Raw genomic sequence first — 26,666 nt, 5'->3', positions numbered from 1 at the left:
ATAAAAAGAATAAAGATTTCTTTATTCTGATTGGTTAATGTAATGCTTCGAAGCATTTCTAGCGTCTTCTCGACCGCAGCCATAATGTGCATGCATAATTCTTCTAGAGGAAACAGTCTAGGCAACTTTCAGACTTGATTCATCTATTCTAGGGTGGAACGAAACAATTCGCATTCGCGGATGCACTGCACACGCACATCATCATAAATCGACGAGTACTTCGGAGCGGAGCGGTCATCTCCTATCCTTGCTAATCGAGCGTGAGCGAGCGTGCATACCGGTCAGTCAAGTGCAACAATTGGCAAGATGAAGATGGCGGACGGACCTACGATTTTGCGAAGAAACAGACCTGGAACGAAAGCGGAGGTTATCAATTTCATTAAAGAAGTGTACTCGCATCCACAAACGATATTTCAGATCGCTAGAATCCGCGTTACACCAACCATATCTTCACAGATCTCCTAACGTTTCCTCCCTCCTTTGACACTTTCCCAATGAAAATCAATGAACTATGCGAGATAAACCGAGACACTGTTTATACTACGAGAATAATATATATTGTTATCTTCTCTCGTAGGATCGCCTGCCAAGAATTTATATAAATTCTTTGCGAGATATTTTTGTGATTGTATGACTGTGACATATCTTCTCAGCAGCCTTCATCAAAACATGAAAAAAATATATCAGATCATTAATTTTCTTCGTGCGAGATAGATTTGTATAAAATTTCCTATTTTATATTTTTAAAGCGATACGGACCGTTTATCTCGTATTTGACATTTTGCGTTGACTGTTACAATCGCAGAGCTGTATTTTATACAATATCTAATCTATTTTTACATCATGACGACCTATATAGCGAAGAAGAAATCGATTGTTAAAAAACACTAATGTAGTTCAATTATTTTTATCAAGCTTATGTACTCAAAGTTTTATGTTATTCTAGGACTTTAGCAGGTGGCCTGATGAACCGTTTGAAGAAATGGATAGCACGCTGGCTGTGCAACAATATATTCAACAAATGATCAGAAGAGATCCATCTAACATTGATTTAATACTTAATATGCCAGAAGCTAACGATGAAGGAGTATGGAAGTATGAACATCTCAGACAGTTTTGCATGGAGCTTAATGGTTTGGCGGTGAGATTACAAGAAGAATGTCATCCTGAAACATGCACACAGATGACTGCTACGGAACAGTGGATATTTCTATGTGCTGCACATAAAACTCCCAAAGAATGTCCTGCAATCGATTATACTCGGCATACCCTGGATGGAGCGGCGTGTCTACTCAACAGCAACAAATATTTTCCCAGCAGGTAATTTTTTTATGTCTCATTTAAACTATACAAAATATTACTATATAAAACTTCTAATCAACTTGTGATATGTGAATTGCTTTTTCAGAATCAGCATTAAGGAATCTTCTGTAGCAAAACTTGGTTCTGTCTGCCGTAGGGTTTACAGAATCTTTTCACATGCATACTTCCACCATAGAACAATATTTGATGAATTCGAAAATGAGACTTACCTTTGCCGCAGGTAATAAATGCCTATCAATATTTTTATACAGCCGATATATATCGTTTTATGTAACGATAAAAAAAAATTGGTACTACTTTGTTACAGGTTTACCTCATTTGTGACAAAATATAATCTGATGTCAAAGGATAATTTAATAGTACCTATTATGGAAGGTGATGGCGCAACGGAAAGCGAAGCATAGGACTTAACATTGCGATCGTATTGTCCAAAGTCGAATTGCCAGATCTAGTAGGAAAAATTGCCAATATTCACATAACATTCTAATACTTTATGACAAAGGTCTTTGAATAAGGTCAGTAAATTTGTTCATACTTAAATAGGATAAATTTGTTATAATCCTTTATCTGTCTCCAATATAGTTAGATTAAACAGAAACTATCTTCAATGAATGTTATATCAATAGTTATGCAATTATTGATATATATAGTTTTTTCCATATTTTGGCAAATCAAATTCTTATATTTACTTATATTTATTTTTTAATATTTAAGATCTGAGCAATGTTTTAGAACAGCATAAAAAAATTCATTAAAACTATCAAATTTCATAAAGGATACTATATATAGTAATTTAATATGTTTCTTATAATAATATTGGTAATAGTAGAATATATATTATAAACTTTTAATCTTAAGCTATTGAGATTATCAGACACTGAGAAAAGTGTTTCTCATATCTCTATGTTTTGAATGTAACAATTGTACAACATTTTTTTGGTAAAAATAATAGTATCTTTATATGCTAAATATGTATAATGAAAAAAAATGTATAACTGATTTACACTAGTAGTATAAATTAGTATATATATAATTGTTTATAAACATTCTATATATATAAACAAAATTTCTTATGCGATTCTGTTAAAATTCTATTATATTTGTACAATTTTATTTATCATTAATTATATGTAAAAATAATGCGTTTTGTAAAAGAAACATTGAAATCTAATAGTATGAGAAAGAGAATTAATGAAATTATATAATTATTTTTATTCTACCTATAATAAAACAACAAATCTAACTTTTAGAAGCGATATAAATATCAAAGTGGCTTGATAAAACAAAATGCAGCTTAGAAATGCATAGAAATTTCCAATAAACTGGAAATAAGGTCTCGAATACGTTTGTTATCGATTTGCATAATAAGAATGCGAATTTATATTATAAACGATTTTACGCATTATTATATGAGAATCATATTAGTCTAAAGTGAGCATAATAATCCACATTACGTAGTTTATCTTTGTAAAATGCATTGTTTGAGCGAATGACGTAACGATAAATATGGTGGTATAGAGAAAAATACTTGTTATTTATAATACATATACATATATTCCATATAGCAGCAATATCAATCGCAAAATGTTAGACTTTCCTATCCCGTTGTCGACAAAACTTTTGAACAGAATGCTCGTTTTATGTATGTTAACATAAAGCTAAGTCAAAGTTATGATAACAAAAGAAATAGAATGTTGAAAGAATAGGTTGATGACTTGCCATTTTCATTAAGATTTCAAAATATAATAACATATCGTTATAAAATTATAGCACGAATTGTTTTTTTTAAATGGGTAACGGTAGGTGACTTTTAAAATTGAAAACAGCGATTACAAAATTAGATCTTACGATAATGAACAGAAAATGATGACCTATTGATGATAGCGCGACGAATAAAACATGTAATCCTTATTTTATAAAAGCAGCGTTCACACACACACACCTCGTTATGAATTTTTTTTATTATGGATTGTAAAATAGTATTATAAGGGTATTGCATGGAAAACTGAATTATAATTCACATTTGACATACTATTTCACGTTTGTTGTGATGTGAAAGTTGTACTGCCCTATACACTTCTAATGAGATTCTAAACAAGAGACACTGTAGCTCTGACAAATTGCGCATTGTGACATAGATTTCTTTTCTTACCTAATGTAATGGGATCAGGATATTGTAGCACTGTACATAAAAATTTGTAAGTACAAAAATTCGAATTATAATGTATTAATGAATATGGTGTGATGTGAAGAATCAATACGCAGCAGGAATATATATGAATATATATATATATATATATATATATATATATATATATATATATATATATATAACATGTGATTGTCCCGTAAAAATTGTTTATGTATTGACAGAAAATAAACTTTCTACATACGACTTTTGTTATCTTTCTTTTGAAATTGTTATCAGAAAGATAATAATAATAATATTTCTAAAAAAATTGTAAACATGGGGGTCTATATTTTTTAGTTATTACTTTTTTTGTTTTATCTCCTATATTTAAAACAAGAGAAAAATATTCGGACTGCAGGCGAAAAAAATTGCTGCGAATTATAAAATTAAAAAGAAATAGATATTAATACTCCAATCATACTAAAATTTTTTGTACAATCGAGTACCTAAATCTATCAAGACCTTATTAAAATCAGATATTGTGCAAATAACGTGCTCTATTATAAATTCTAAATTCTTTTTGGGGATCTGTAAATCTCTCTAATATTTAAAATTGCGCTATCTAGATATTTCTTTAGATATAATATATTAATATGTTATCACACATAAATATCAAGATATATTTTTTCTACTTTTTTTCGAAGATAATTCCGCGTTATTAGCCCACTTGTTGTTTCTTTTCTGTCCGATGCGCTTTTTTATCCCTAATTGCTCGGTGTTGCTGCAAAATACATTGCCAACGTTTTTAGTTGGTTTCGATGCCAATGCATCTTCCTTCTCTGAAAATTCTCCACAATCGCCAGGCGCTTGATATCTAAAGTCGAAATTAACGAAATCTGGAAGATTATACACACGCACGCATACTTGCTAATGTTTACTAATGTTTAACTAAATACGTCTCACCCAAGCTCAGTTGTGTCCTTAATATCCTTAGTTAATAAGATATGGACTTTCGGTATTCGATGAATTTTGTTAGTTACATCCTCTTTCGGATTTTCCGATCTGAAATCATAATGATAATTGAACACCGATATTGCATCCGTTGATATCTGTTTTAATAAACTTACTCGCTATAACATAATTTTGTGACTTGATGGAGGCCTTCGTGCTTCCTCTTGAAGAGTTCCGCGCAAGAAATGGCTTTCGCAATACCTTGTCCGATCCCGGTCCAGACAATGCTATTATGACTGGGGAATTCTTTCAACGCGTAATCAAGGATTTTTCTGATCTTTGTACCGTTCTTAACCTTTTAAAGTATATTTCGCGAATAAAGCTGTTAATTTCATAACTCTGAAAGATTTGAGAACTTACGTGCATCCAGAGGAATTTTTTTGGTAAATTATCGATTGGTATTTTATTTGTCGACTCTTCTGTCGATTCTTCTTCTCGCTTTAGCCTCTTCTTCAATTTTGATCTTCCCATCTAAAACACAAAAAAAAAAAAAGAATTAGTTCTTATATTTCTTATTTGTTAAGCACGCGCGATATGTGTAATACTGATCAACTTTATTTCTAATTAATTAAAGGACAATCAATTAATATTAATTGAAGAGAATGAGCATATTATTATTCATCGATCAAACTTTATCTATATTAAATAGAAAATTAAATTTTCTTTTGAAAGAATTTTAACTAAAATTTCAATTACTAAATTACTTCATATTAAAAGATAAAGGAAGCTGTAAAAAATAAATAATCGTCCATATACATTTTCAGTAAGAAAAAAATTAAATCCGGAATAAAATTCCGAAAACGGATTCACATAGATAAGATTTTTCATATTATTTAAAAGTCCTATATGTACAATGCAACAGCAAAATATATCGTTGCAACTGAAAATAGATTTTGGCATAACAAAGGCGCGAGACAGGTTTTCTTTTTCTAAATAAGGTCAGCATTTTATGTTAGAGGGTGCAGTTTCAGAAATAGTTGAGCTGTTCTGGAAATCGAAGCCGGCGATGGCGATGTTTAGACATCGCGTCTCTCTCTCTCTCTCTCTCTCTCTCTCTCTTCTCTCTGCCAGTAGGTCATGGGTTCAGTCACAAGAATCGCAGCTTCGCTGGCATGCCATTCGGAACCATTCATGGAACTTAGAACGACCTTGTACAGTCGCATGCAGAAATATTTTGCCGATTATGACGTTTATTTGAGGTTTCCGCGCTCGCAATAATTAATCTAATAATCAATTCTTTTTGTGTTTGGAAAAGAGTATCGTTATGACAAAATATAATTATCAAATATAATAATAATGTAAAATAATAATAACGTGAAATATCCAGAAAAGTAAAATTATTGAATATAATTATATCAAATTAATATAGATAATTATAAAAATAGCGTTAAGAGAATATATTAATTAGAAGATTTAATGTCAGATAAAGCTTTATATTGTAAAGAATATTAAGTTATAATCAAAGATATTTCGATGTTTAACAAAAATGTACATACGTTAAAAATAATGTGAAAATTAAAATCATACAATTACTGTTTGTTTATAAAAATAATATATTTCTATTATTAAGCTTACATAGAAAGACGATATTATAGAGCAAATAAAAAAATATGCTAATCAATTATTACGCTTTTAAGATAAATGTTTCCTAACAAGCGAAATGTAACAAGAAATATTATTTCTCTTCATAGGTACATTTGAAAATATAATTACATAAAATTTTAAATAAAATAAATTTATTATATTATATTAATAAAAATTTATTGTATTAATAAATTTAAGTAAATTGTTTATGTATTAATATAGATACTTGCATTGTGCCATGTGTCATTTAAAAATTTTATTCGAATGAGTAAAGAGAGAGTTTGGCATGTATTTAAATTGAATGCGAAAAATGTTATCTCGTGATTATCAATGAGAAAAAATTCAAATAATATTGTTGTTTAGCGCACTCATTCGAAAAGTGATGAATTATGAGTTTTCTAGCGGTTGTATCATTCTTTTCATTGATATGACTGACACGGTCTTCCGCTTCATCGCTTTGTATTCGGGCACGATTCTCGCCAAGAGCGTAATAATCGACGACCAAAGGGGCATCGAAAGAAAGAAGATATATCTCGGCTTTTGGGATATATATATATATATATATTTCATCGGAATTCCTGAGCGTACCGCGATGGAAAAAGCATCTTCTCCATCGACATTGGAGAGAAAGAGAGATCGCCGGATGCTGGATGGAAAGTCCCATCAACATTTTCCAATCAACATTCGTTTGCCGGTGATATACGCCGATCCCGGCGTTGATGCGGCCTCGTTCCCGCAGAGAAAACCAGCAGCGATGGGAGAAAGAGGACAGGGGCAGGAAGGGGGGAGGGGAGGGGAGGGAAGGGGAGCAAGATGAGGGGGTGCGAGAGACTTCAAAGTGTAGGCGTATATGGTCGTGGTATGCGTGACATAGCCTGCATAGCGTCGCAACGCCCCGACGCCATATTGCATTATTAAGCACCCCCCCGCTGGTCCGGGACACTCTTCCCTCTTCCCCGCTCTAACATTCCAGCATTATGAACGTTTTTATCCCCGAAGGGCGTGAGCAAAAGGACTGACTGACTCCCTGTCGTTGGCCCGCGATCACTGGTCCGGGGTTCGTTGTACCCCCCCAGAGGAAATCGACCCTTATAATGCGTCATGTCACGTGCCCTTTAAAATTGCATATCCAAGGACACATGCGTGCGATTGTAGAATTTCAATGGGCGTTGTCGGTTTTAAACTTATTAATGAAGGGATGGTGAATATAAGAACACACGCAATGCTTGTTTCATATAAATTAAATTATTTAATTCCTATATGAGGGGGGTTCTATTCTTGTCTAAAAAAAAAAAAAAAAAAAAAAATTGTTTACACATCTTTAATTATATATTGTATATTATAAAAGGTATGTTCATTTCGAGAAATGATTTGTGCCCGCAATTCGAATTAATTAATTCCGAGCTAATGATAACCTCTTTCTAAATTGAGATGCCACGTAATATAAACGTAGACAAAGAAAATTCAATTAACTAGAATTCGCGTTAATTGGTGACCTAAATAGATATGCTGGAGTATATATCTATTAGGTGAAACCAATGTAGAGCATACATCTATTCAATAAATGCTATTAATCGAGACTTCATAAAACCAAATTTTTCGAAAAATTAAAACAATAAATGTTCTCATTCAAACGCGGAGAACTCGTTGAAAAAAATCAGTATATATTAATTTATAGCATGTTGAATATTTTTTTTCAGATTTTATTAAATTTTGTTCAGAAACTTTTTCATTGTATTAGAATTTTCAGAAAAGAAGGAAAAAGAAAAGTGAGAGAAAGATAAGGGGAACTTTTTGAGAAAATATATATCCTTCTAATATAATTCAATTATTGCGTTAAGAGTATAAACGTGATCGACACTAAAAGATATTTATCAATTCCGTTATCATCAATATTGCCGCGTTATGGATCATTTCGTCGTAATGGACGAATATTCCGTAATGCTTCTAAATTACCGTTCGAGCTTGACTTTCCTCGAGCTATAATTATCACGCAAATTGACTCGGCGAATGCCGCTATCATCACGGCAGCTAATTTCAGCAGTATGGAATATGAGGGATCTCGATAATGATTCGAATCGTTTGCCTTTCGAAAGATAGCGCGATCCGCGATATCTTGAGCCCGCGGATTCTTTAACGCGAGGAAGGCGAGAGAGGTCAAGGGGTTTTTCGAAGATCTCGCGTACTTCGCTCCCGGTTTCCTCTAAGTAAGAATCAGTTGGCGTCTTCTGCGACTGGCACTCTCTCGACGATGCCTACGTTACCTCCTTTTTTCCATCTTAATAAAGCACGAGAATGCTAGGATCCAATTTACTCGAGTGAATGAGGCGTCTGTACTGGGTGTCTTGAATTATCGTAGATCTCGCTGATAAATCGCAGATCTTTCGGTCGATTTAGAAGCAATTCTTTCGCGATCAAAATATTCTGTCTAATTTCTGTCTGTATATAAGAAAAAAATTGTTTTCAAAAATATTTTCAAATTAAATTAATTCAAATTAAAAAGAGGAACAAACAAATATGTATAATGAAACTATATCTTTTAAGTTAATATCAAATTGATATTATTCTAAGATTTTAATTCGAAGCTAAAATACCAAGAGACGTATGTAGCGTTGAAGATTCAAAAGCTGAACAAGATAAGTAATGAGTTCTCTCGATATTTTTTATCGAGAATAAATCGACATTAAATTGATTAAAAAATATATTTAAAAGATCACCTAATGTTTTTTTTTATCGGATATCCTAAATAGATGGATTAGTCTCTGTCACCAATTTTCAAAAAATTTTCTGTCGAGAGATGGCAAGAAAGAGAGCAACCGGAACGATTCGAACGACTTTATAAATATTTCCAACTCCATTACATTGCAAAATAAGATTTTTCATCGTGGAAAGTTCAACCATTTTCCCCCCATCAATATTCTATGAATTCCATCTTTTTTTTTTGTTAAGAATATCCTTCCAAAAACTTTGAAATATTTCATGTTTGCATTGCTAAAATAATAAAATTAATGATAAATTAATGATGAGAGAGAAATCTTTAAAAAAGGACGAAGATTCGTATATATTATTTACGTTCGATACAAATTCTATGTATGAGAAGAGATGAAAATGTATTTCTATCAGAAAAAAATACTTATAATATTAGTTTTACTTGTTGTTAATAAGTATAAAGTACCCTTCACATTACATTATTTTTTCAATTATTTTTTATATTTTCCACATAAAGTTATTAGTTAAAGTTATACATGAGCTTTATAATATTTGCAAATTTTATGAAAAGCTAACAATAAATCTCAATTAGATGCAAATACATTTCTTTCCTTCCTTAGATTATTTTATTTTGCATATTTTCTTCAATTAATTTATTTTATATATATTTTCAATAAAATAAATTAGTATCCGTTATAAAAGTATAATCTGCGGCCAGAATAAAGAATTGAAAAGAAGCGAAGCTTCACTTTTCGTCATCTACCTCTTCACGCCCTTAGTGAAATAATTATTGTAAAATATTTCATAAAACTATCAAAAAAAGATAATATTTCCCCTTCTTTTTGTGCACGCAGATCGTTTAATCTCTCCGCAAGTAATTTCGCATAATTTTCGTATAAAAATTCCTTCAGAGAGTAACTTGACCTTATGATCTTTGGCCGAATACAAGGGGCACATACACGTAAGCGACACGCGTAATTGTGTTGGGGCGGGTATGGAAAACCGATGCGGGACGCACGTCTTTTCACGAAATGCCGAAGAAGTCCTGCCGAAGAAGGATGCGTTTGCGCAGGACTTGCCGATGGAATTTTGCGCCCTGGATGCCCCCGACATATATCCGTGGATGGCGAACTATCCCGGATTGTTCAGTTCAGTTCAGTCGTCATCCGATCCAACGACGTAAGCCCGAGTTGGTGTATCAACTCCGATTCTATCACATCGTATCACCACGTCATTGCTATCAGCAACAGGTAGGAGAATGCAAAACGCGTACGCACGAGGCAACCGCGAATTTTGAGATCACGAGTGCGCGAATGTGACAGTTACGGGAGCGATTCGTCGTGAAAGAATATTAATCGAGTCACTTTCACCTTGAAATTGGCTAGATCGATAAATACATAATTATTACGAAAATATATGCGAACGTGTAAAAATGGAAGTGTCAAGATATTGTCTCGATTTTTACTCAGGTCACTTAAGTATCCAGATTGCAAAGGCCGCGTCTTAATAAGATTGGTGCAGTCGCATAACGATAACGGAAAATTTCATATATTATAAAATATAAACTTGAGTTTATGCGTTTAAATACGACATGCCAAATTTTCATATTTTACTTCCATCTGAAGAAGTTTATTAGCGATTTAGAATTTGCGCAAAACTCTTTTAAACTATACATTATATAAAAAAGTACTTTAGGAATTAAAAGAAATCTAATTCATTTATAGTGTCTATTATGGGATTGATAGCATATATAATTTGGCGTTAATTATATTGATCTTATATTCGTTCTTATTTTTTCAAACTTTTTATTATGTAGCAATAGGAATATTTTTTTATGTATTTGGCGTGTTGTTTTTATCTCTGTGAGGTTTTTTCAGTGAGATTTATGTATCTCGATTTCCTCTTTCCTTATTTACAGAGATAAATAATAAAAATAATTAAAAAAGGAAAAAGAAAAGAGAAATACAATTTTTTCTATATGTATATGTATATATACATTATAACTTACTATTAGACTTTAAAGAAGCATTATCGATAAGTAATTATATAAGACGTTTAAAATTTACATATATAATAAAGATGCTACAAAAGCAATAAGTTCAAGAAAGTACTTAAAAAAAAAAAATGAGAATGCTTAAAAATATTTTTCTGTAAGATATTAAATTTAGATTATTAATATAAAAGAAAGAGAAATTGAATGTCATTGCGATAAATATAATAAATAAAATAATTATGTCAATAATAATTCATTACCGAATTGAGCTTGCGAATAATAACAGTAATAGGCTAAGGGCATTAATACCTTGGCTTTTATTTGCCAGTTTCTGCACTTACAATTGGTATCGCGAGCTTGTAAAGCCGTCATGGATATCGAAGAATTCCGCGTCCGCGGTAAGGAAATGGTAGACTACATCTGCGACTTCATGAGCAATATTCATACCAGGAGAGTCACCCCGGACGTCGGTCCCGGCTATCTTAGGCCTTTACTGCCGTCGGGACCGCCGAATGACCCGGAGTCATGGGATGAGATCATGAAGGATGTGGAATCGAAGATTATGCCAGGGGTGAGTATTCGCAAGATTTGAAAGGAATCGAAATTAATTTATGATTATCAGAAATATTCTAAATAGCCAAACTGTTGCCACATTTAATCTCGATCGGAATCGCTTACAAAAGTAAATTAATTAATTTTTTTTTTTTTTCTTATTTTATTTTACTTTATATTATTAAGTATTAAGTCATCGAAATTGGATATTGTAATTTTCATATTAAAAAAAAAGAAGAGTATCTGAAAATTTTATTGCGTATAAAAATTTTCTACAAGAGAAAATGGGGAAAGCTTCTACGAAGCGAATAAATTGTCTTCCAGATTACACATTGGCAGCATCCAAGATTCCACGCCTACTTCCCGGCGGGAAATTCCTTTCCCTCTATTCTCGGTGACATGCTATCGGACGCCATAGGCTGCATTGGATTTTCTTGGGTGAGTGAGAAATCTTATCGAGTAGTCTAAGAGAAGCTATATATATATAATATAATATATAAAATACTAGGCAAAAAAATTAAAATTAGACGAATTGCGTGGCTTGACACGACGATAAAGTGCCGATCTGAAACCATTCGATTTTCTCGCGAATCTCAATTTCTCATCTGATCTCGTATGAAATCTCGTATGATGGATCGCATGCAATTATTTACTCGATTGCTCCCAAAATGTAATCTTATTTGTCTTAGGCGGCGAGTCCGGCCTGCACAGAACTGGAGACGATAGTCTGCGATTGGTTCGGTAATTTATTTTTGTAATACTTCGTCAAAACGATTTTCTGAACGATCAATTTACGAAGTAATGCATCATCTTTCTGAATTATAGGCAAGGCGATTGGATTGCCAACGGATTTCCTGTATTTTAGCGAAGGCAGTAAAGGTGGAGGCGTTATACAGGTGCGCGAAAGATTGTAAGAATATTCAAAATAATATACCATAAGCTGAGAAAACGCTTTATGTGAACGATCCTGTATACAGGGCTCAGCATCGGAATGCATCCTCGTGTGCATGCTGGCTGCACGAGCGCAAGCAATTGCGAGACTCAAGGAATCTTCTGCACATGCACACTTGGACGAGACCGCGCTGCTTGGGAAGCTGATGGCATATTGCAGCCGGGAAAGTCATAGTTCTGTCGAGAAGGACGCTATGATATCCTTCGTGAAACTGCGTATCCTCGAGCCGGACGAGAAGAGCGTACTTCGCGGGGAGACCTTGCGACAAGTACGTATAAACAGGTCGTAACAATTATCTCGAAAAATCCATATACACGTAGGAATAAATTAATTACGATATAATATTTTACATAATTTATAGAAAATTATGTATAATAAAAGTTACTGCAATTAAATTAATTATAATATAATTTATGCAATTATATTATTTTAGTTACATTCTATATATTTATTACAATGTAAAATATATTGTAAAGCTTAACGTCATAATAATTAAATTAATTCGTAAATATTTTCATTACTTTTCTGCTCAATTTTCGTATAATTGATTTAATTACTGATCTCATATAACACGTTATTTCGTATAATGGGTTGTCTGTTTAATCGATAGGCGATCGAGAGTGATGTAGCCGAGGGCTACGTTCCTTTTTTCGTCTCAACGACTCTCGGCACAACCGCCTGTTGTTCTTTCGATAATCTTAGGGAAATTGGTCCGGTTTGTAAAAAATATCCCGGGGTATGTGTAAAATTATCTACGCTTGTGGAAAAGATTTAAAGCTATTATTGATTATTTAATTCTTTTTAATCGACAATTCTACTATTGTAGATTTGGCTCCACGTGGACGCCGCCTATGCCGGAAACGCTTTCATCTGTCCAGAATTGAAATATCTGATGGCCGGCGTCGAATACGCCGATTCCTTCAATACCAATACCAACAAATTCTTATTGACAAATTTCGATTGTTCCTGTCTCTGGGTTCGCGACAGATTTAAGCTTACCAGCGCGCTTGTTGTGGATCCGCTATATCTGCAGCACACACACGCGGATACAGCTATAGACTATCGGTTATATTACACTTAATTAATTGAGCAGAAGTGCCAGTATCATCATTATATCATTTTTGAAAAAAAATTTACTTTATTATGATTCTTTTTCTAATTCCAAAGTATTGTTATTGAAATTGATCGATAATCAATTTTAATGTCATTATATTTAATTATTATATTTTTCATTTCAGATATAATTGATATCTTTAGCAGATATTAATCCATAATAAGATGTTAAAAAAATACTTTAGACTGATAATATTTTTTTTAGTTAAAAATTAAGTGATTACACTGATAAATTAAAAATATTAAATACACTGTTACAGACACTGGAGTATAGCGTTGAGTAGACGATTCCGCTCGTTAAAATTATGGTTCGTAATGAGAAGCTATGGTATATCTGGGCTACAAGCCTATATCCGAAATCACGTTAAACTTGCTAAAAGATTTGAAACACTCGTTAGAAAAGATTCTAGATTCGAAGTTTGCAATGATGTCGTGGTAAGAGAATATTTCATTAGTATTCGTTACATATATTGTACACGCGTTACTCACATCATCACATTTAGTTATTATGTTCATTATAGTTGGGCTTGGTATGTTTCCGCGCTAAAGGCAGCGATAAACTGAATCAGAAATTATTGAGCAGCATTAATGACTCGGGAAAGATACATATGATTCCGGCACGAGTAAATCAACGTTACACGATACGTTTTGCACTCTCTGCGCCTAATGCAACTGCCAGAGATGTTGGTAAATTATTTTTCACACTCATCTTCAATTTTACAATCGTCTTCTTGGATTCTTTGCTGAAGACATTTAATCTTCAAATGTATCTAAATAAAATTTTCTTTGGAAACTTCGTATTTCGTTGATAGTTGTGTGAAAATACTGAAAGAATGTAATTATTTTCTCGATTGTTATATTTTCTGTTTGAAGAAATATTATATACAACGTTATCTTGAATTAATTCCACAATGTTTAAGACATAGCATGGAGCATTATAACGGACTATCTATCCGAATTATTGGAATTCAACGTAAGTTGGAATATACAATATATAATTACTTTCGTATATTATAAAAATTCTTACGTATCTCTATCATCGCGTATTTTACACACCAGGACGTAATGGATGAGCTGGCGGACATTCGCGAGAAGAAGAGAAAAGCCACTTTGGAGCAACGAAGATCCTTCTTCGTGCGTATGGTGTCCGATCCTGCGATTCAGCCAGGATTCACAAAGACTCCGAACAGAACAGGGGCTAAACTCGACACGCAGGCAACGATCGGCGGTATCGGATCAAATACTCAATCCGGAACGTAAGATGATTATATTCATTTTTTATTATGTATGATTTGCTAGAATTAAATTCTCTAATCATGTATATATTTATAATTAAAAGAAATATATTAAACTTTCTTTACTTTTAGAAAATCTTGGATATCTTGGCCACTTGCTTATCTCATGCAGGCAAAAGAAGCTGCTGATACCAGTGAATTATCACTTAGGTATAATTTCTCTCTTTCTCGTTATATAAATACTACAGTTGAATACATTATTGTATAAACGGTAATGCAATGCAATGTAATAATACTTTACTTTTCGGTATCCATATCTTATCTACCATTATTATACACTAGACTAGGACAAATAGTGTTTTTCCCCTTATCGTCGCTATTATACAGATCGCTACTATAATGACATTTGACTCCATTGAAAATACGAGTCCATTACAGAATAGAGAATAGAGTTCGAAGCGTGACGTTATCTACGTTTAGACCGTTGCATTCAATCGACTTTTCTTTTCCATCAGATATGGCGACTTTTACTTGTCTTTTATTTTAATTCTATGAAGATCATTTTGATAAAGGCGATAGATAATGATGGCAAAAATTTTGCGGCTCAAACGCATTTCATCGATTTATAACCGCTTTAAATACGATATCTAATCTCTTATTATGTATCTTTATCACATCTTCTTGGATTCTGCAGGTTTCGCCACTTGGACACTATGGTGCGTCTGAAGGCTGGCGGTACCGGAAGTCGTCGCGGCAGTAGTAACGGATGCAGTCCGGATCCGTCCCCGTCTGCATCGCCTTCGCGTGGCAGGTCACCCAATGGTCGGGCGTAATTTGTTTTACATCGATCCTTTCTTTCTTTGCGAGGAGTTCTTCTTTTAAACGCGACGGGTCAATCATGACGGATGATTCCTCACGTGCTTCAAAAAGACGGAAAAGAAATCAGCTAGCTAACAATAAGACCACATCGGGAACTGAGATACTGCCGACAATCTCGATATTAAAGCCCACCTTAGACAGCTTACACACAATTTGGGAAGAAAATAATTCTATCTATAATTTTATGTATAGAATTGTAAATATAATTAGAAGAAAAAAGTCTCACGTTAAAACTAATCTCGAATTGTAATTATATACACGAGGGAATAGATCATGTCTTTTGAACCGTGCAAGAATTATTTAATTTTTTATTATCTGCCCCCTCGGGGCGCCAAATTGCTATCGCAAACTGCATAATTAAAATTATAAATAGTGAATTACGATTACCTAATCTGTCAGTTTATCGTGTAAAATTTTTGCGCGCATTTTTTTTATATCTGTCCATAAAAAAAGTTATGTATTTCAATCCTACATGATTTTGATCCTGCAAATATATTATATTATCCATATTGTACGATGTATCAAATTATATACATAGAATGTTGTCTCAAATTCTGTCGCAAATTATAGATAAAAGGGCTAAAATGGGCTTAAACGAAGAGAATAAACTCTGCGCGAAATTGCTCACCGAGAGATATAATCAGTAAGATGTCGCCGAAATCGCTCCATGGTATGTTTGAATCGATAAGAAATTAAATACGTTTTAGTCTCAATTGTGTCATTTTCTTTTTTAAATCCCCGAACGATGTAAACTTCAAGAAATACTCCAAAATATTTATAACGTCTTGCAATATCCCTTATATATTTTGGAAAAAATCATACGAAGATAATAAAGGGCAATCAAGAGCCAGCGCGGTAATTTGTGCGCGTATGTTTTATTACAATCAAATTACATTGATTGTTTTATCAGAAAAATATCGATTCCGCACTAGTTAAAAGAAATCATATGCGAAACGTGGGCATTTAGTAGATAAATCTGCGACAACAGCCTGTGTATATCAGCGATTTCAGGTTCGCTAATTTCGTTGAAATCGCCATTATAATACACGCGCAAAAAGGCTAGCCGCCGACCAACACGAACTCGATTTAATTACTTCTCACACGTTCACGAGCATCGAAGCTCTACCGGGATCCGATGGGGGGCGGGGGGAGGGGGGGATCCAATTCGAAAAACGGCGGATGCGAGTAGATCATGCGTGAAGGTGGCGATGAGAAAACGAGCAGTGATCGGTGTATGTGTGTGTGTGTGTGTGTGTGTGTGTGTACTAGGAAGATTGACCGGTGACCTGTCACCGCTTCCATTGGGTGTGTTGTAAATGTAGGTGAAGAGTAAATGTCTATTAATAAAACGGTGGAGAGACGAAAGGGACAGGTGAGGGAGAACTTACCCCCTATGCGCGCAATACGGCATAGTGTGTATGGGGCGTTTATTCAAACGGCGACCCCGCTATATAGCAACACCACTACCATTGATGCTGGTCTTGTTACATTGGCTTTCGTGGATTTTCGCATTCTATCTGCATCGCGTCAATCGAAGAAATGTCACGTTAGGGAAAAGAATCGATTCTACGTATAATAGAAACGAATACTGTTTGTATACGTTCGCTTCATTATTAAAAGCATTGAATGTGCAAAAGAAAAGCTTCAATCAGTCTTATAACAACGGTTTTCAACGTCGTAAGTCACTGATAGCGGAAATATATATATACATATATATACATATACAGGATTGGGAAGTAACGCGTTATTTGTAACGTCGTTACCGTTAGAGTTACTTTTTTTCGGTAACGATCGTTAAATTTTTCTGTTTGTAACGGTAACGGTAACGCCGTTACATTTTTACAGTAACTGTAACGAATTAGCCGTTACTTTTATCTTTATTTTTTGATTCTTTATTATCTTATGTCTATTGAATAGATGTATTTTTTGAAAATTATTTTGTAGCCTTCTATCATAGGCTGCATTCTGATAGTCGCTGCCAGTACTGAAAATCTATAATAACGTAAATTATAGATTTTACAATACTGACAGTAAATATTGGAATACACTCTTAATAATTTCTCTTATTAATATTTAAAAACAATGTCCGATAAAAATTTTCGACAAAATTGAAATTTGTAAATTACAATTTAAATTCCTATAAAGATAAGTGTATTAAAAAGTAAAGATATTAATATAAAAAATTAGAATCATTAAATAAGTTTTAATATAAAAAAACGCTTGCTACATAGAGACTAATTTAGAGTTTTTAATTGTAACATAGATTATTATACATTTAATATTGATTATTAAATAATTTTATAATCTAATAGCTTATTTTAGCATAAACCTAACAGAAAACAAAAACATAACGAAAAAGTAACGATAACGGTAACGCGTTACTTTTATAGAGTAACATTCCCAACCCTGTATATATGGTATATATATATATATATATATATATATATATATATATATATATATATATTAATTCCTATCATATAGAATATAGACAATACACGCTTAGAAAAATTCGTAACAAAATTCATAATTCAGATTTCGTTGAAAAAATATATATGTTTGCAATTAAATATGACAATACATATTATTGTGTACCAAAAAGATTAAATGCTTGCAAAATGCTGAAGAAGACCGCTCGTAATACTAATTCATTAGTCCATTTATATAACCGTGTTATCGGATATAATTTGTATTCAATAAGTCTAGCTGATTAATTTCGATTTGTTCAATTTATATATCTTTGTTTTCACCATTAAAAAATTATCCTTTCCTTTGTATAATTGCGTAATTAGTAGTAACACAATATAAAAATATTAATTTTTATTCCTATTATCTGTTTCCCTTCAATTTTAAGATGTCATCCATAAATTACATTCACGTTGAGATGTTTGTATTCAACGTTTCCGGAGTTAAGGAGTGATCCGGAATTAAGAATTCGTACGGATCATCTGCCGAAATTTATTAGATCGCTCAAAAAAATTGGATTTAATTGCTTATAGAGCGAACAAATCTGCTTCACTCTAAAACGTTATTAATTTTATCTGCGTGATAGCAGGGATGTATAGAGCCGAGGCGCGCATAAAACTGACCGGCGCTTCGGCAGATGCTACTAGTCTCTCGTCTGACGTGGTTCGCGGCAAATGTTTGACACGTGCGAGGAAAAATCGCGCGCCACTCGTGTTACGGGAACGAAAAGTTTGCGCGACTGAGAGGGCCGATTTTTCGCCAAAGTGGAGCGATTTCTCGAGCGGTAGCGGAAACAAAACGTGAGTGAAATCAAGAAATTGTACGTCGAGACTCTTCAATGTCGTCATACTCGTTAATCGTTGTTCCGATTCTCAAAAAAGAAGGGACGCGAACTTTTGCGACTCTTTAAAAAAATCGGCCTTAAAAATCTACGTATTTGCTTACATAAAAAGATTTAGTATAAAGAATCGATTTTTCTCGCCAAAGTATAGCGATTTTTCAAGCGATAGCAAAAAGGAAATGTGAAGTTCAATGATTTCGTTCGTGTCACTCGCTCTCTCTCTCTCTCTCTCGACTCTTTAAATATCGCATCTCGAAACCTATATTTGTTTATGTTACAGAAAAATTAAAGAAGCTTTATTTATTCATTAAAGAAAAAATGTGAATTAGTGATGATAACGAAAACTATCTACGACAGGATAAACTTACGCTTACGCTTTACGTCTTGGGATCGTAGAAGATTCTGGAATATACGTAGATATAAATATCGTAAATGCAATTAGCAGAATTTATGCGGCCTTTGTTTTTGCTTCTGTAATATTTACGATGCGATACCTCGTGTGTAATTAATTCAATGCACGAGCATACCGCGACGTTACTTTCATAATACTTTCGTAAATTATTATTAGATGTATTCGCCGATAGCACATTTCCTTTTGCTCGAAAGAATTAATACGCCGCGAAGAATACTTGCCAGAGCACGGAAGAATTGATCTTTTTCTAAAGCAAATATAGGAGGATAACAGGCGCATTGGCGTGTTAATAGAAACATAAAAAAAAAAAAAAAAGTCACGAACACACGCGACGTATAGCATGTCCAAAAGAGCGTTTTCTTTATATGTTTTGACACGCATTTCCTCAGAAAAATCGCTACTTTTCAGCCGGGAGGGGTTTTATTCTGGCATCATGAACATCGATGAATTCCGTGTGCGCGGTAAGGAGATGATCGAATACATCTGCGAGTATATTCGCACGTTGGAGGGCAAGAGGGTGACGGCGAACGTCGATCCCGGATATTTGAGACATCTAATCCCGAAAGAGGCGCCTCTTAAACCGGAATCATGGGATGCCATCATGAGGGACGTCGATGGCAAAATAATGCCCGGAGTGAGTTATCTGCCGGCGATTGTAGCTGACGATTATCGATCCTCCTCTCTCTCTCTTTCTCTCTCTCGCCATTGATTTCAACCCTTCCCTTCCCCCTCTGCCGATATAAATAATATTCGTGTACGTGAAAGAGAAGAAAAAAAAGGAGATAGATAAGAACTTAACGTCCTGCCGTTTTCACTCCCGGTGATTTAGAAAACTAATGACACGATAGATAAATCGCGACGTATTTTGCGATACGGAAAGTTCGTTTCATATATGTATCCTTTGAAGAAATTGAGCAAAAGTTAAGATCGAGTGCCGTAATAATATAGAAGCATATATGATGCAACGCGTATTACGTAAACGTAAACTGTGTAGGAGTACAATAGTTTTAATAGTTTTATCCTGACAATAAAATAATTTTTACATATAAATAAATATCATATAAAATATCATTTCAGAAAGAAGATTCGGCATATATAATATTTTCATTTAAAATATATGTATTTAAGAGATGGAAATTTATTCGATAAAAATTTTTTACTAAAAATCGTACACTCTCGATATCAGAATTAATATGATTTTTAGGGAAGGATAAAACGTAAGGCGATCTTATAATCTATTGAAATTGCCAAATGAGAATGGAAAAGATTTTTAAAAGTAAAAGTAATTTCAACGACAATCGCGTATATACAAGTAATCAGCCGATTGAAAAACTGAAGGACAATAGCAACGTCACAACGATCCGATCATTATTTTTAAAGAAGACAACGGCTTCGAGAAACGATGCATCGCGACTTTTCCTATACAAACGTTCGCAAAGTCCGTTCTTAACATCTCCAATGCAATGTTTTATCGCGGTGACAATGAAGTTGCTGCTGTCAACCGGTATTTCCGCCGTTCATTCCCATCGTCCCATACTTTTCACGGATAAATCGATTTCAAAACATAAAAGTAGGTTACTCGACTTACGCTCGTACATGAAAACAATGCATTTTGCAGATCACCCACTGGCAGCATCCGCGATTTCACGCCTACTTCCCGTCTGGCAACTCGTTCCCCTCGATCCTCGGTGATCTGCTGTCAGATGCGATCGGCTGCATCGGTTTTTCGTGGGCGGCTAGTCCAGCTTGTACTGAACTTGAAACTATCGTGCTAGATTGGTATGCTAAAGCAATCGACCTGCCAGCCGAGTTCTTGTCGGAGCAGAAAAGCGGCGGCGGCGTGATTCAGGGCTCGGCCTCTGAATGTATTCTGGTGACGATGCTGGCGGCGCGCGCGCAAGCAATTAAGATGCTGAAAGAGCAGGAACCCAATACGGAGGATTCGGCATTCCTGCCAAAATTGGTGGCCTACTGCTCTACGGAGTCGCACTCGTGCGTTGAGAAAGCAGCGATGATCAGTCTGGTGAAGCTGCGGATACTCGAGCCGGACGACAAAGCCGCCTTGCGCGGTAGACGGCTCGAGTCGGCCATCAGGGAAGATGTGACGAACGGTTTAGTGCCGTTTTACGTGTCCACTACTCTGGGCACTACCGGGTCCTGCGCTTTTGACAATCTCGTAGAGATCGGGCCTGTATGCAAGCTGTATCCCAACATCTGGCTGCACGTGGACGGCGCTTACGCTGGTAACGCTTTCATCTGTCCGGAAATGAGGCCGTTCATGGCCGGCATCGAGCATGCCGATTCCTTTAATACGAATCCGAATAAGTGGTTGCTGGTGAATTTTGATTGTTCTTGTCTATGGGTGCGTAATCGAATGAAGCTCACGTCGGCATTGGTCGTCGATCCGCTTTATCTTCAACATGCTCGCTCGGGAGAATCAATCGACTATCGTCATTGGGGCATCCCGCTCAGCAGACGATTCCGGGCGTTGAAACTCTGGTTCGTCATGAGATTGTACGGTATCAGCGGGTTACAAAAGTACATCAGAAATCACATAAGGTTGGCAAAGAGATTTGAGGCGCAAATGAAGAAAGATAGGCGTTTTGAAATCCTGAATGACGTGCGAGTCGGCCTGGTGTGTTTCCGATTGAGAGAGAGCGAAGAAATGAATCAGGAATTGCTGGCCAATATTAATGCATCCGGTCGGCTGCACATGATACCAGCCCGTGTAATGGGCAAATATATCTTGCGCTTCTGTGTGACGAAGGAGGACGCGACCGAAGAAGATATTGATTACGCTCTCAGCGTGATCGAGGAGCATGCCACGGAAGTAATGCTGGCGCACTACGAAGGCACGGAAGATGAATACAGAGCGAAGGGTCCAAAGAGTCCGGCTGCCCTCGACAAGAAACTCGTCCGAAAGTTCAGTTTTACCAGGAGCGTTACCAGGGACGTCTACAAGAAATCCATCTCCAAGTCTAGCCTACACGACGGCGCGACACCCATCATGGTCGTCGATGACAACTCGCAGGTCGATACCATCGACGATGATCGTTTCTGCAACAGCAGGTAGTGTTACCTTTCTTGACGAGTCTTTAGCATCTTTAGCTCTCTGTGTTTTTGTTTATTTTATTTTTAGTGTAAGTTATAATGTTATTTTTTCATCTTTTTTAAATATGATAGAAAAGATTTCTTGACAATAATAATCACTCGCATAATGGTTTTAGATCGTGACGATGTCGATGACGGTCCCCGGCGCCGGCTCGGGACGACGTAGATGATAATAATAAAAAGGGCCCTCGCTACACGGCCGTGTGATGCGAAACTGTGACGGCCCGCCGTCATCAACTTACTCATTCCCGAAGTCGTATTTATTGACAAAAAATCGATTATCAGCAATGGCATCACCACGTAAATGTTTAACCAAGCCATTTGATTTTGATCAAAAATTCATTGGCTGCTATGCGAAAAGATTGTGGACGATGGATCGATGGTATGCGCTCTCTAAGAGTGATACTTCGTCACGACAAAATGTATCAATAACGCATGCGATATTGAGTCAAGTTTTGCGTGAGATAAAGCGTGAGATTCTTGAACATATTTCAGACAAAACGTAATTCATGATAAAATTTGATTTAAAAAACTTAATTATAAATGTATATACATATAAGTATAAAATTATATAATTTCAAAAATATTCGATTAATATAAAATTTTTCTTCTGTTTTGTTAAAAACTTTTATAAAAATAATGATTTCATTATAATATATACTGAAATTACAAGATAAAGAGAATATTATATTGAAAATATAATTATAATTATATAAAAATATTAATTATAGATAGAATTCTATGGTACGTACAAAATTCGTTCTGAATTGTGGACAATTTAGAGGCGACTACGCGTATAGTTAAGTATAGTCATGATTTATTTTGATATATATATGTCTATATAGAAACAATAGTGAAATGAATTATTGTATATATATAACATGTGATAATGACTGCCGATGTATGTACAGACTCCAATAATTTTATATTGTATAAAATGCACGTGAATAAAAATGTATCGATCTCAATAAATTTACGCGTGAATTAACTATGAACGACTATTGGTTTCAATATATACTGAGTTTTATCAGAATTGCGTTTTCCGTTGTTGATACTACTGTCGAGATTACAAAGGAAGATGCGTTATAACGCTGGTACATCAACTAATATTTTAAAAAGTACTTAATTTTTTGAATCTCTGTAAATTATTAATTTTGATCTTGAATTAAAAAAAAGAACTAAATAATTAATAAAAAGATATTATTTAATATCGTGTCATAATCAATTATAAATTAACAGATCATGACAAACATTGCGATACCCAATATTTCATTAAAAAATTTTAAAATTATGAAACACGTTTGAAAAAATATGCATTTTATAGCTTTGAGACACTGTATAATGTAATAATAAAATTATATTAGAATCTTTCAGACATCGTGGATATAATCAACGTATTCATACATAAGTGATTGAATAGTTATGTGATCGACATCGACCAATGTGGAAATAGATTTTAATTTAAAATAATTGTACATAATCCTTACGACATATAATAAATAAGCGAAAAAGTTATGAAATAAAGTTTAAAGAAACAAACAATATTTACAGATTAAAATTTACAACAATTATAGATTAATAAATTTAAAGTTTGAGTCTCATCGAATCGATGCCGATACAAATATATAAATACATGTGTATGAACAATTCTTTACTTCGATTTGTAAAAATCAGTCTAGATCTATAAAGACAAAATTGAAGAATTACTCGAGATTGCATTATTTACAAACGTACGTGATACGTAGAGTGATTATAAAATATTTATATCATATGTACAGATGTTAATAATAAAATTAAAATTCGTAAGATAACTGAGTGAGTTTTCTTTCATTCACTCATTTATAATTTTAGCTAATAAACATATATGTATATTGTATATATATTGTATGTATATATATAAGTTTTGTGTAAATATTTAGTTTTGATAAGCTCTACTAAAGATTAGTATACTTACAAATATATATCTTTTGGACATAAAATAAAGTAGCAATTTACTAAATGTGCTACAAATAAAATGTTAATGTTTTTTTTTTATTTATTTATTTAATTCCATTGTGCATGTTGTCTCTTCCTTTGACTTTTTTATGAAAGTGATATAATAGCAAGAAAATGCAAATATATTAATGTATAATAAGATAATTGAAAAAAAAACCTGTAATTATAAGTTTTCATATTTATAAATTATAGATATTACACACATATCTCAAAAATATGTAGAAATAAAAGAAAAGAAAAGAAAGCTAAAATAAAATTCTAATTGGCATATTTTTTATACATATAAATTATTATATAAATATTGAAGATTTTTTTTAAAACTTTTACATATCAAATTGGATTATTGTAATATCGGAACAAAAGTTCAAAATTGCATATTACAATATGAATTAGAAAAATAATGTATGTAAAATTATTGCATCAAGCAAAGAGAGATTATTACATCTTTTATATAATTCCAAATACAATACATAACGACAATTTTACATAAAATAAAAATTTTATTTTTATGGTTTTCTTTTTTTTTTTTTTTTAAAGACAGGCCCATACAATTATATCAATAATGTGAGAGAGAGTTTATACAAATATAAATAAGCGATACATTACTGCTACATCTGTCCACATTGAGATATCGTAACTGGAATTTTTGGCTTATTATTCGGTCCGGTAGGAACATTTTCCACTTTTCTCATGACGAGCAGACCATCGATCACTCTGCCAAAGACAACATGCTTGCCATCCAAAAAGTTGCATTTGGCGCATGTAATGAAGAATTGACAGCCATTGGTATCCTTGCCGCTATTGGCCATAGACAATAGACCAGGAGAATCATGCTTCAGGGTGAAGTTCTCGTCTGGGAATGTTCCACCGCTGTAGATACTCAACACTCCGGTACCATCGCCGTTGACGAAGTCACCGCCTTGTATCATAAAATCCTTGATCACTCTGTGAAAGATGGCTCCTTTGAAACCCAGCGGAACACCATCCTTCCTGTATTCACCAGTGCAGAATTGTCGGAAATTTTCCGACGTCTTCGGGCACACATCCTCGAACAACTCGAAGATCATACGACCTATCTCTGTGGTGCCTACCGATACGTCGAAGAAGACAACCGGATTGTTGGCATTTCGAAGCTGAGCCTGAATCTGGTTCCACGTAGGCATGCTGCTTACAATGTTCCTTTCTGCAACGCTTATTACAATTATCACTCACGGCAATTTTGAGACGTTTAATTCACTCTGGAGTGCGTCAGATAGAAATATTCTACCCAATTCATGAAATATTCACGTAGACAAATATAACCTCCCAAAAAACAAAAAAAAAAAAAACCACGCGCGATTACAGGTTAGATTTCTCTCGGGAAATCAACTTTGCAGCGTGTAATTCGCGCACAGAACGATCTATCATTGGTCTTAACAAACGATACCTGTGATAAAGAATGAGTTTCGTGTTAAACTGCGCGATAGCGTAAACGTATTTTATTTCGCAAACACTCCTGTCAGCGAGACCGCGTAAGCGGCGATACGCAGCGTTCAAATGGAGGTTAAGGTCTTACGGCGTGCTAATTCTTTCGATAATTAAAAGATAGTTCATTTCGTTGAATAATATGCGAATATTATTAAAGAACAATTCATAATAAGGAACGACATAAATGCGTTTTCGTTCTCGTGGTATTTTGTAAATAAAACATCGCAGTGGCGCTCATTTCAATTTATCTTACCTTGCTCGGTGAGGTACCCGACAATAGTCTCGATACGATCAAACGGCGACCAAGACTCGGTTATTTCCACGAAATATCCTCCAGTATTGCCGCAGCAAGATTCGGGACGATAAATGTACACTCGCCTAGAAATTTCAAATTTAAACAACGCGACCAAACCTGACAATTGCTCGCGACAAACTGCGCGCTTGTACACCGTTTTTTTATTACCGGCGAGAACACACGTGATTGCGCGCGATTCTCTTTTCCTGCAACGTACATACCACGTTTCTTTCGAAATTCCTCGAAAGATCTGTCTGTTTCAGTCTTACTCTTCGCGCTCTGTTTCTCTCCCTTCTATTTCTTTCATATTAGACATTTGCTTTAAATGGACTTGAATAATTGCGTCGAAGTGATATATGCACAGAAAAATCGATCGTTCATACCAATTCGTACGAAAAACACAGCAACAATGGCGTCTACCTTGCGCTAGATCTGTCATTGGTCGATTTCTCCATGCCTTTGACTACGTTTCAGTTAGCGATCGCAATACTCGCGTGTATCATCCTGTCTTCGTTTAACTTTCAGTGAATAACAAGGATATAATTTCAGGAGCGTTAAGATCGTCAAGTGGAACGTAGCCAAAAAGTTAGTTTCATC

At 34.3% G+C, this 26,666-nt stretch overlaps 4 protein-coding genes across 12 annotated transcripts; 3 read left to right on the top strand and 1 right to left on the bottom strand.

The window, feature by feature from the left end:
* The first annotated feature begins 169 nt into the window (after positions 1–169).
* Positions 170–3,700, top strand: Mob4 (MOB kinase activator 4). 2 transcript variants are annotated; one of them, XR_011448198.1, is made up of 5 exons: positions 170–366; positions 947–1,320; positions 1,409–1,543; positions 1,631–1,838; positions 2,574–3,700. XR_011448198.1 is itself a non-coding variant. In XM_070311605.1 (4 exons), the coding sequence occupies exons 1-4, from the start codon at positions 307–309 to the stop codon at positions 1,725–1,727; spliced, it is 666 nt and encodes a 221-aa protein (XP_070167706.1). In that variant the 5' UTR covers positions 170–306; the 3' UTR covers positions 1,728–2,262. The 2 variants fall into 2 exon arrangements, 1 of the variants encoding a protein (XP_070167706.1); XM_070311605.1 differs by lacking the exon at positions 2,574–3,700 and having other exon boundaries at positions 1,631–2,262.
* LOC138941731 (peptidyl-prolyl cis-trans isomerase H-like) lies at positions 3,652–26,612 on the bottom strand. Of its 7 annotated transcripts, XM_070311607.1 has the most exons (8): positions 26,291–26,612; positions 26,028–26,152; positions 21,587–22,258; positions 20,790–21,505; positions 4,826–4,936; positions 4,582–4,760; positions 4,418–4,516; positions 3,652–4,328 (listed from the first exon to the last, which is right to left on the bottom strand). In XM_070311607.1, exons 4-8 carry the CDS (start codon positions 20,835–20,837, stop codon positions 4,127–4,129), a joined length of 639 nt encoding a protein of 212 aa, XP_070167708.1. In that variant the 5' UTR covers positions 20,838–21,505; positions 21,587–22,258; positions 26,028–26,152; positions 26,291–26,612; the 3' UTR covers positions 3,652–4,126. The 7 variants fall into 7 exon arrangements, 6 of the variants coding, with proteins under 6 accessions (XP_070167708.1, XP_070167709.1, XP_070167710.1 ...); XM_070311608.1 differs by having other exon boundaries at positions 20,790–22,258; positions 26,238–26,612; XM_070311609.1 differs by having other exon boundaries at positions 20,798–22,258; positions 26,291–26,610.
* On the top strand, positions 11,117–16,163 carry LOC138941732 (aromatic-L-amino-acid decarboxylase). The gene is made up of 13 exons (XM_070311612.1): positions 11,117–11,322; positions 11,628–11,741; positions 11,993–12,044; positions 12,129–12,199; positions 12,281–12,523; positions 12,866–12,991; positions 13,082–13,320; positions 13,629–13,803; positions 13,890–14,055; positions 14,289–14,341; positions 14,428–14,624; positions 14,736–14,813; positions 15,298–16,163. The coding sequence occupies exons 1-13, from the start codon at positions 11,122–11,124 to the stop codon at positions 15,434–15,436; spliced, it is 1,854 nt and encodes a 617-aa protein (XP_070167713.1). The 5' UTR covers positions 11,117–11,121; the 3' UTR covers positions 15,437–16,163.
* Positions 18,663–22,818, top strand: LOC138941727 (tyrosine decarboxylase). Of its 2 annotated transcripts, XM_070311600.1 has the most exons (4): positions 18,663–18,748; positions 19,610–19,835; positions 20,820–22,270; positions 22,429–22,818. In XM_070311600.1, exons 2-4 carry the CDS (start codon positions 19,635–19,637, stop codon positions 22,433–22,435), a joined length of 1,659 nt encoding a protein of 552 aa, XP_070167701.1. In that variant the 5' UTR covers positions 18,663–18,748; positions 19,610–19,634; the 3' UTR covers positions 22,436–22,818. The 2 variants fall into 2 exon arrangements, with proteins under 2 accessions (XP_070167701.1, XP_070167700.1); XM_070311599.1 differs by lacking the exon at positions 18,663–18,748 and having other exon boundaries at positions 19,300–19,835.
* Positions 26,613–26,666: the final 54 nt, after the last annotated feature.

The sequence above is a fragment of the Polyergus mexicanus genome, unplaced genomic scaffold (genome assembly GCF_030449975.1).
Source record: "Polyergus mexicanus isolate NDT 795.1 unplaced genomic scaffold, iyPolMexi1.0 SCAF_20, whole genome shotgun sequence".
Lineage (NCBI taxonomy): Eukaryota > Metazoa > Arthropoda > Insecta > Hymenoptera > Formicidae > Polyergus > Polyergus mexicanus.
The sequence above is the reverse complement of the archived record's forward strand: the minus strand, read 5'-3'. Positions and strand labels throughout refer to the sequence as shown.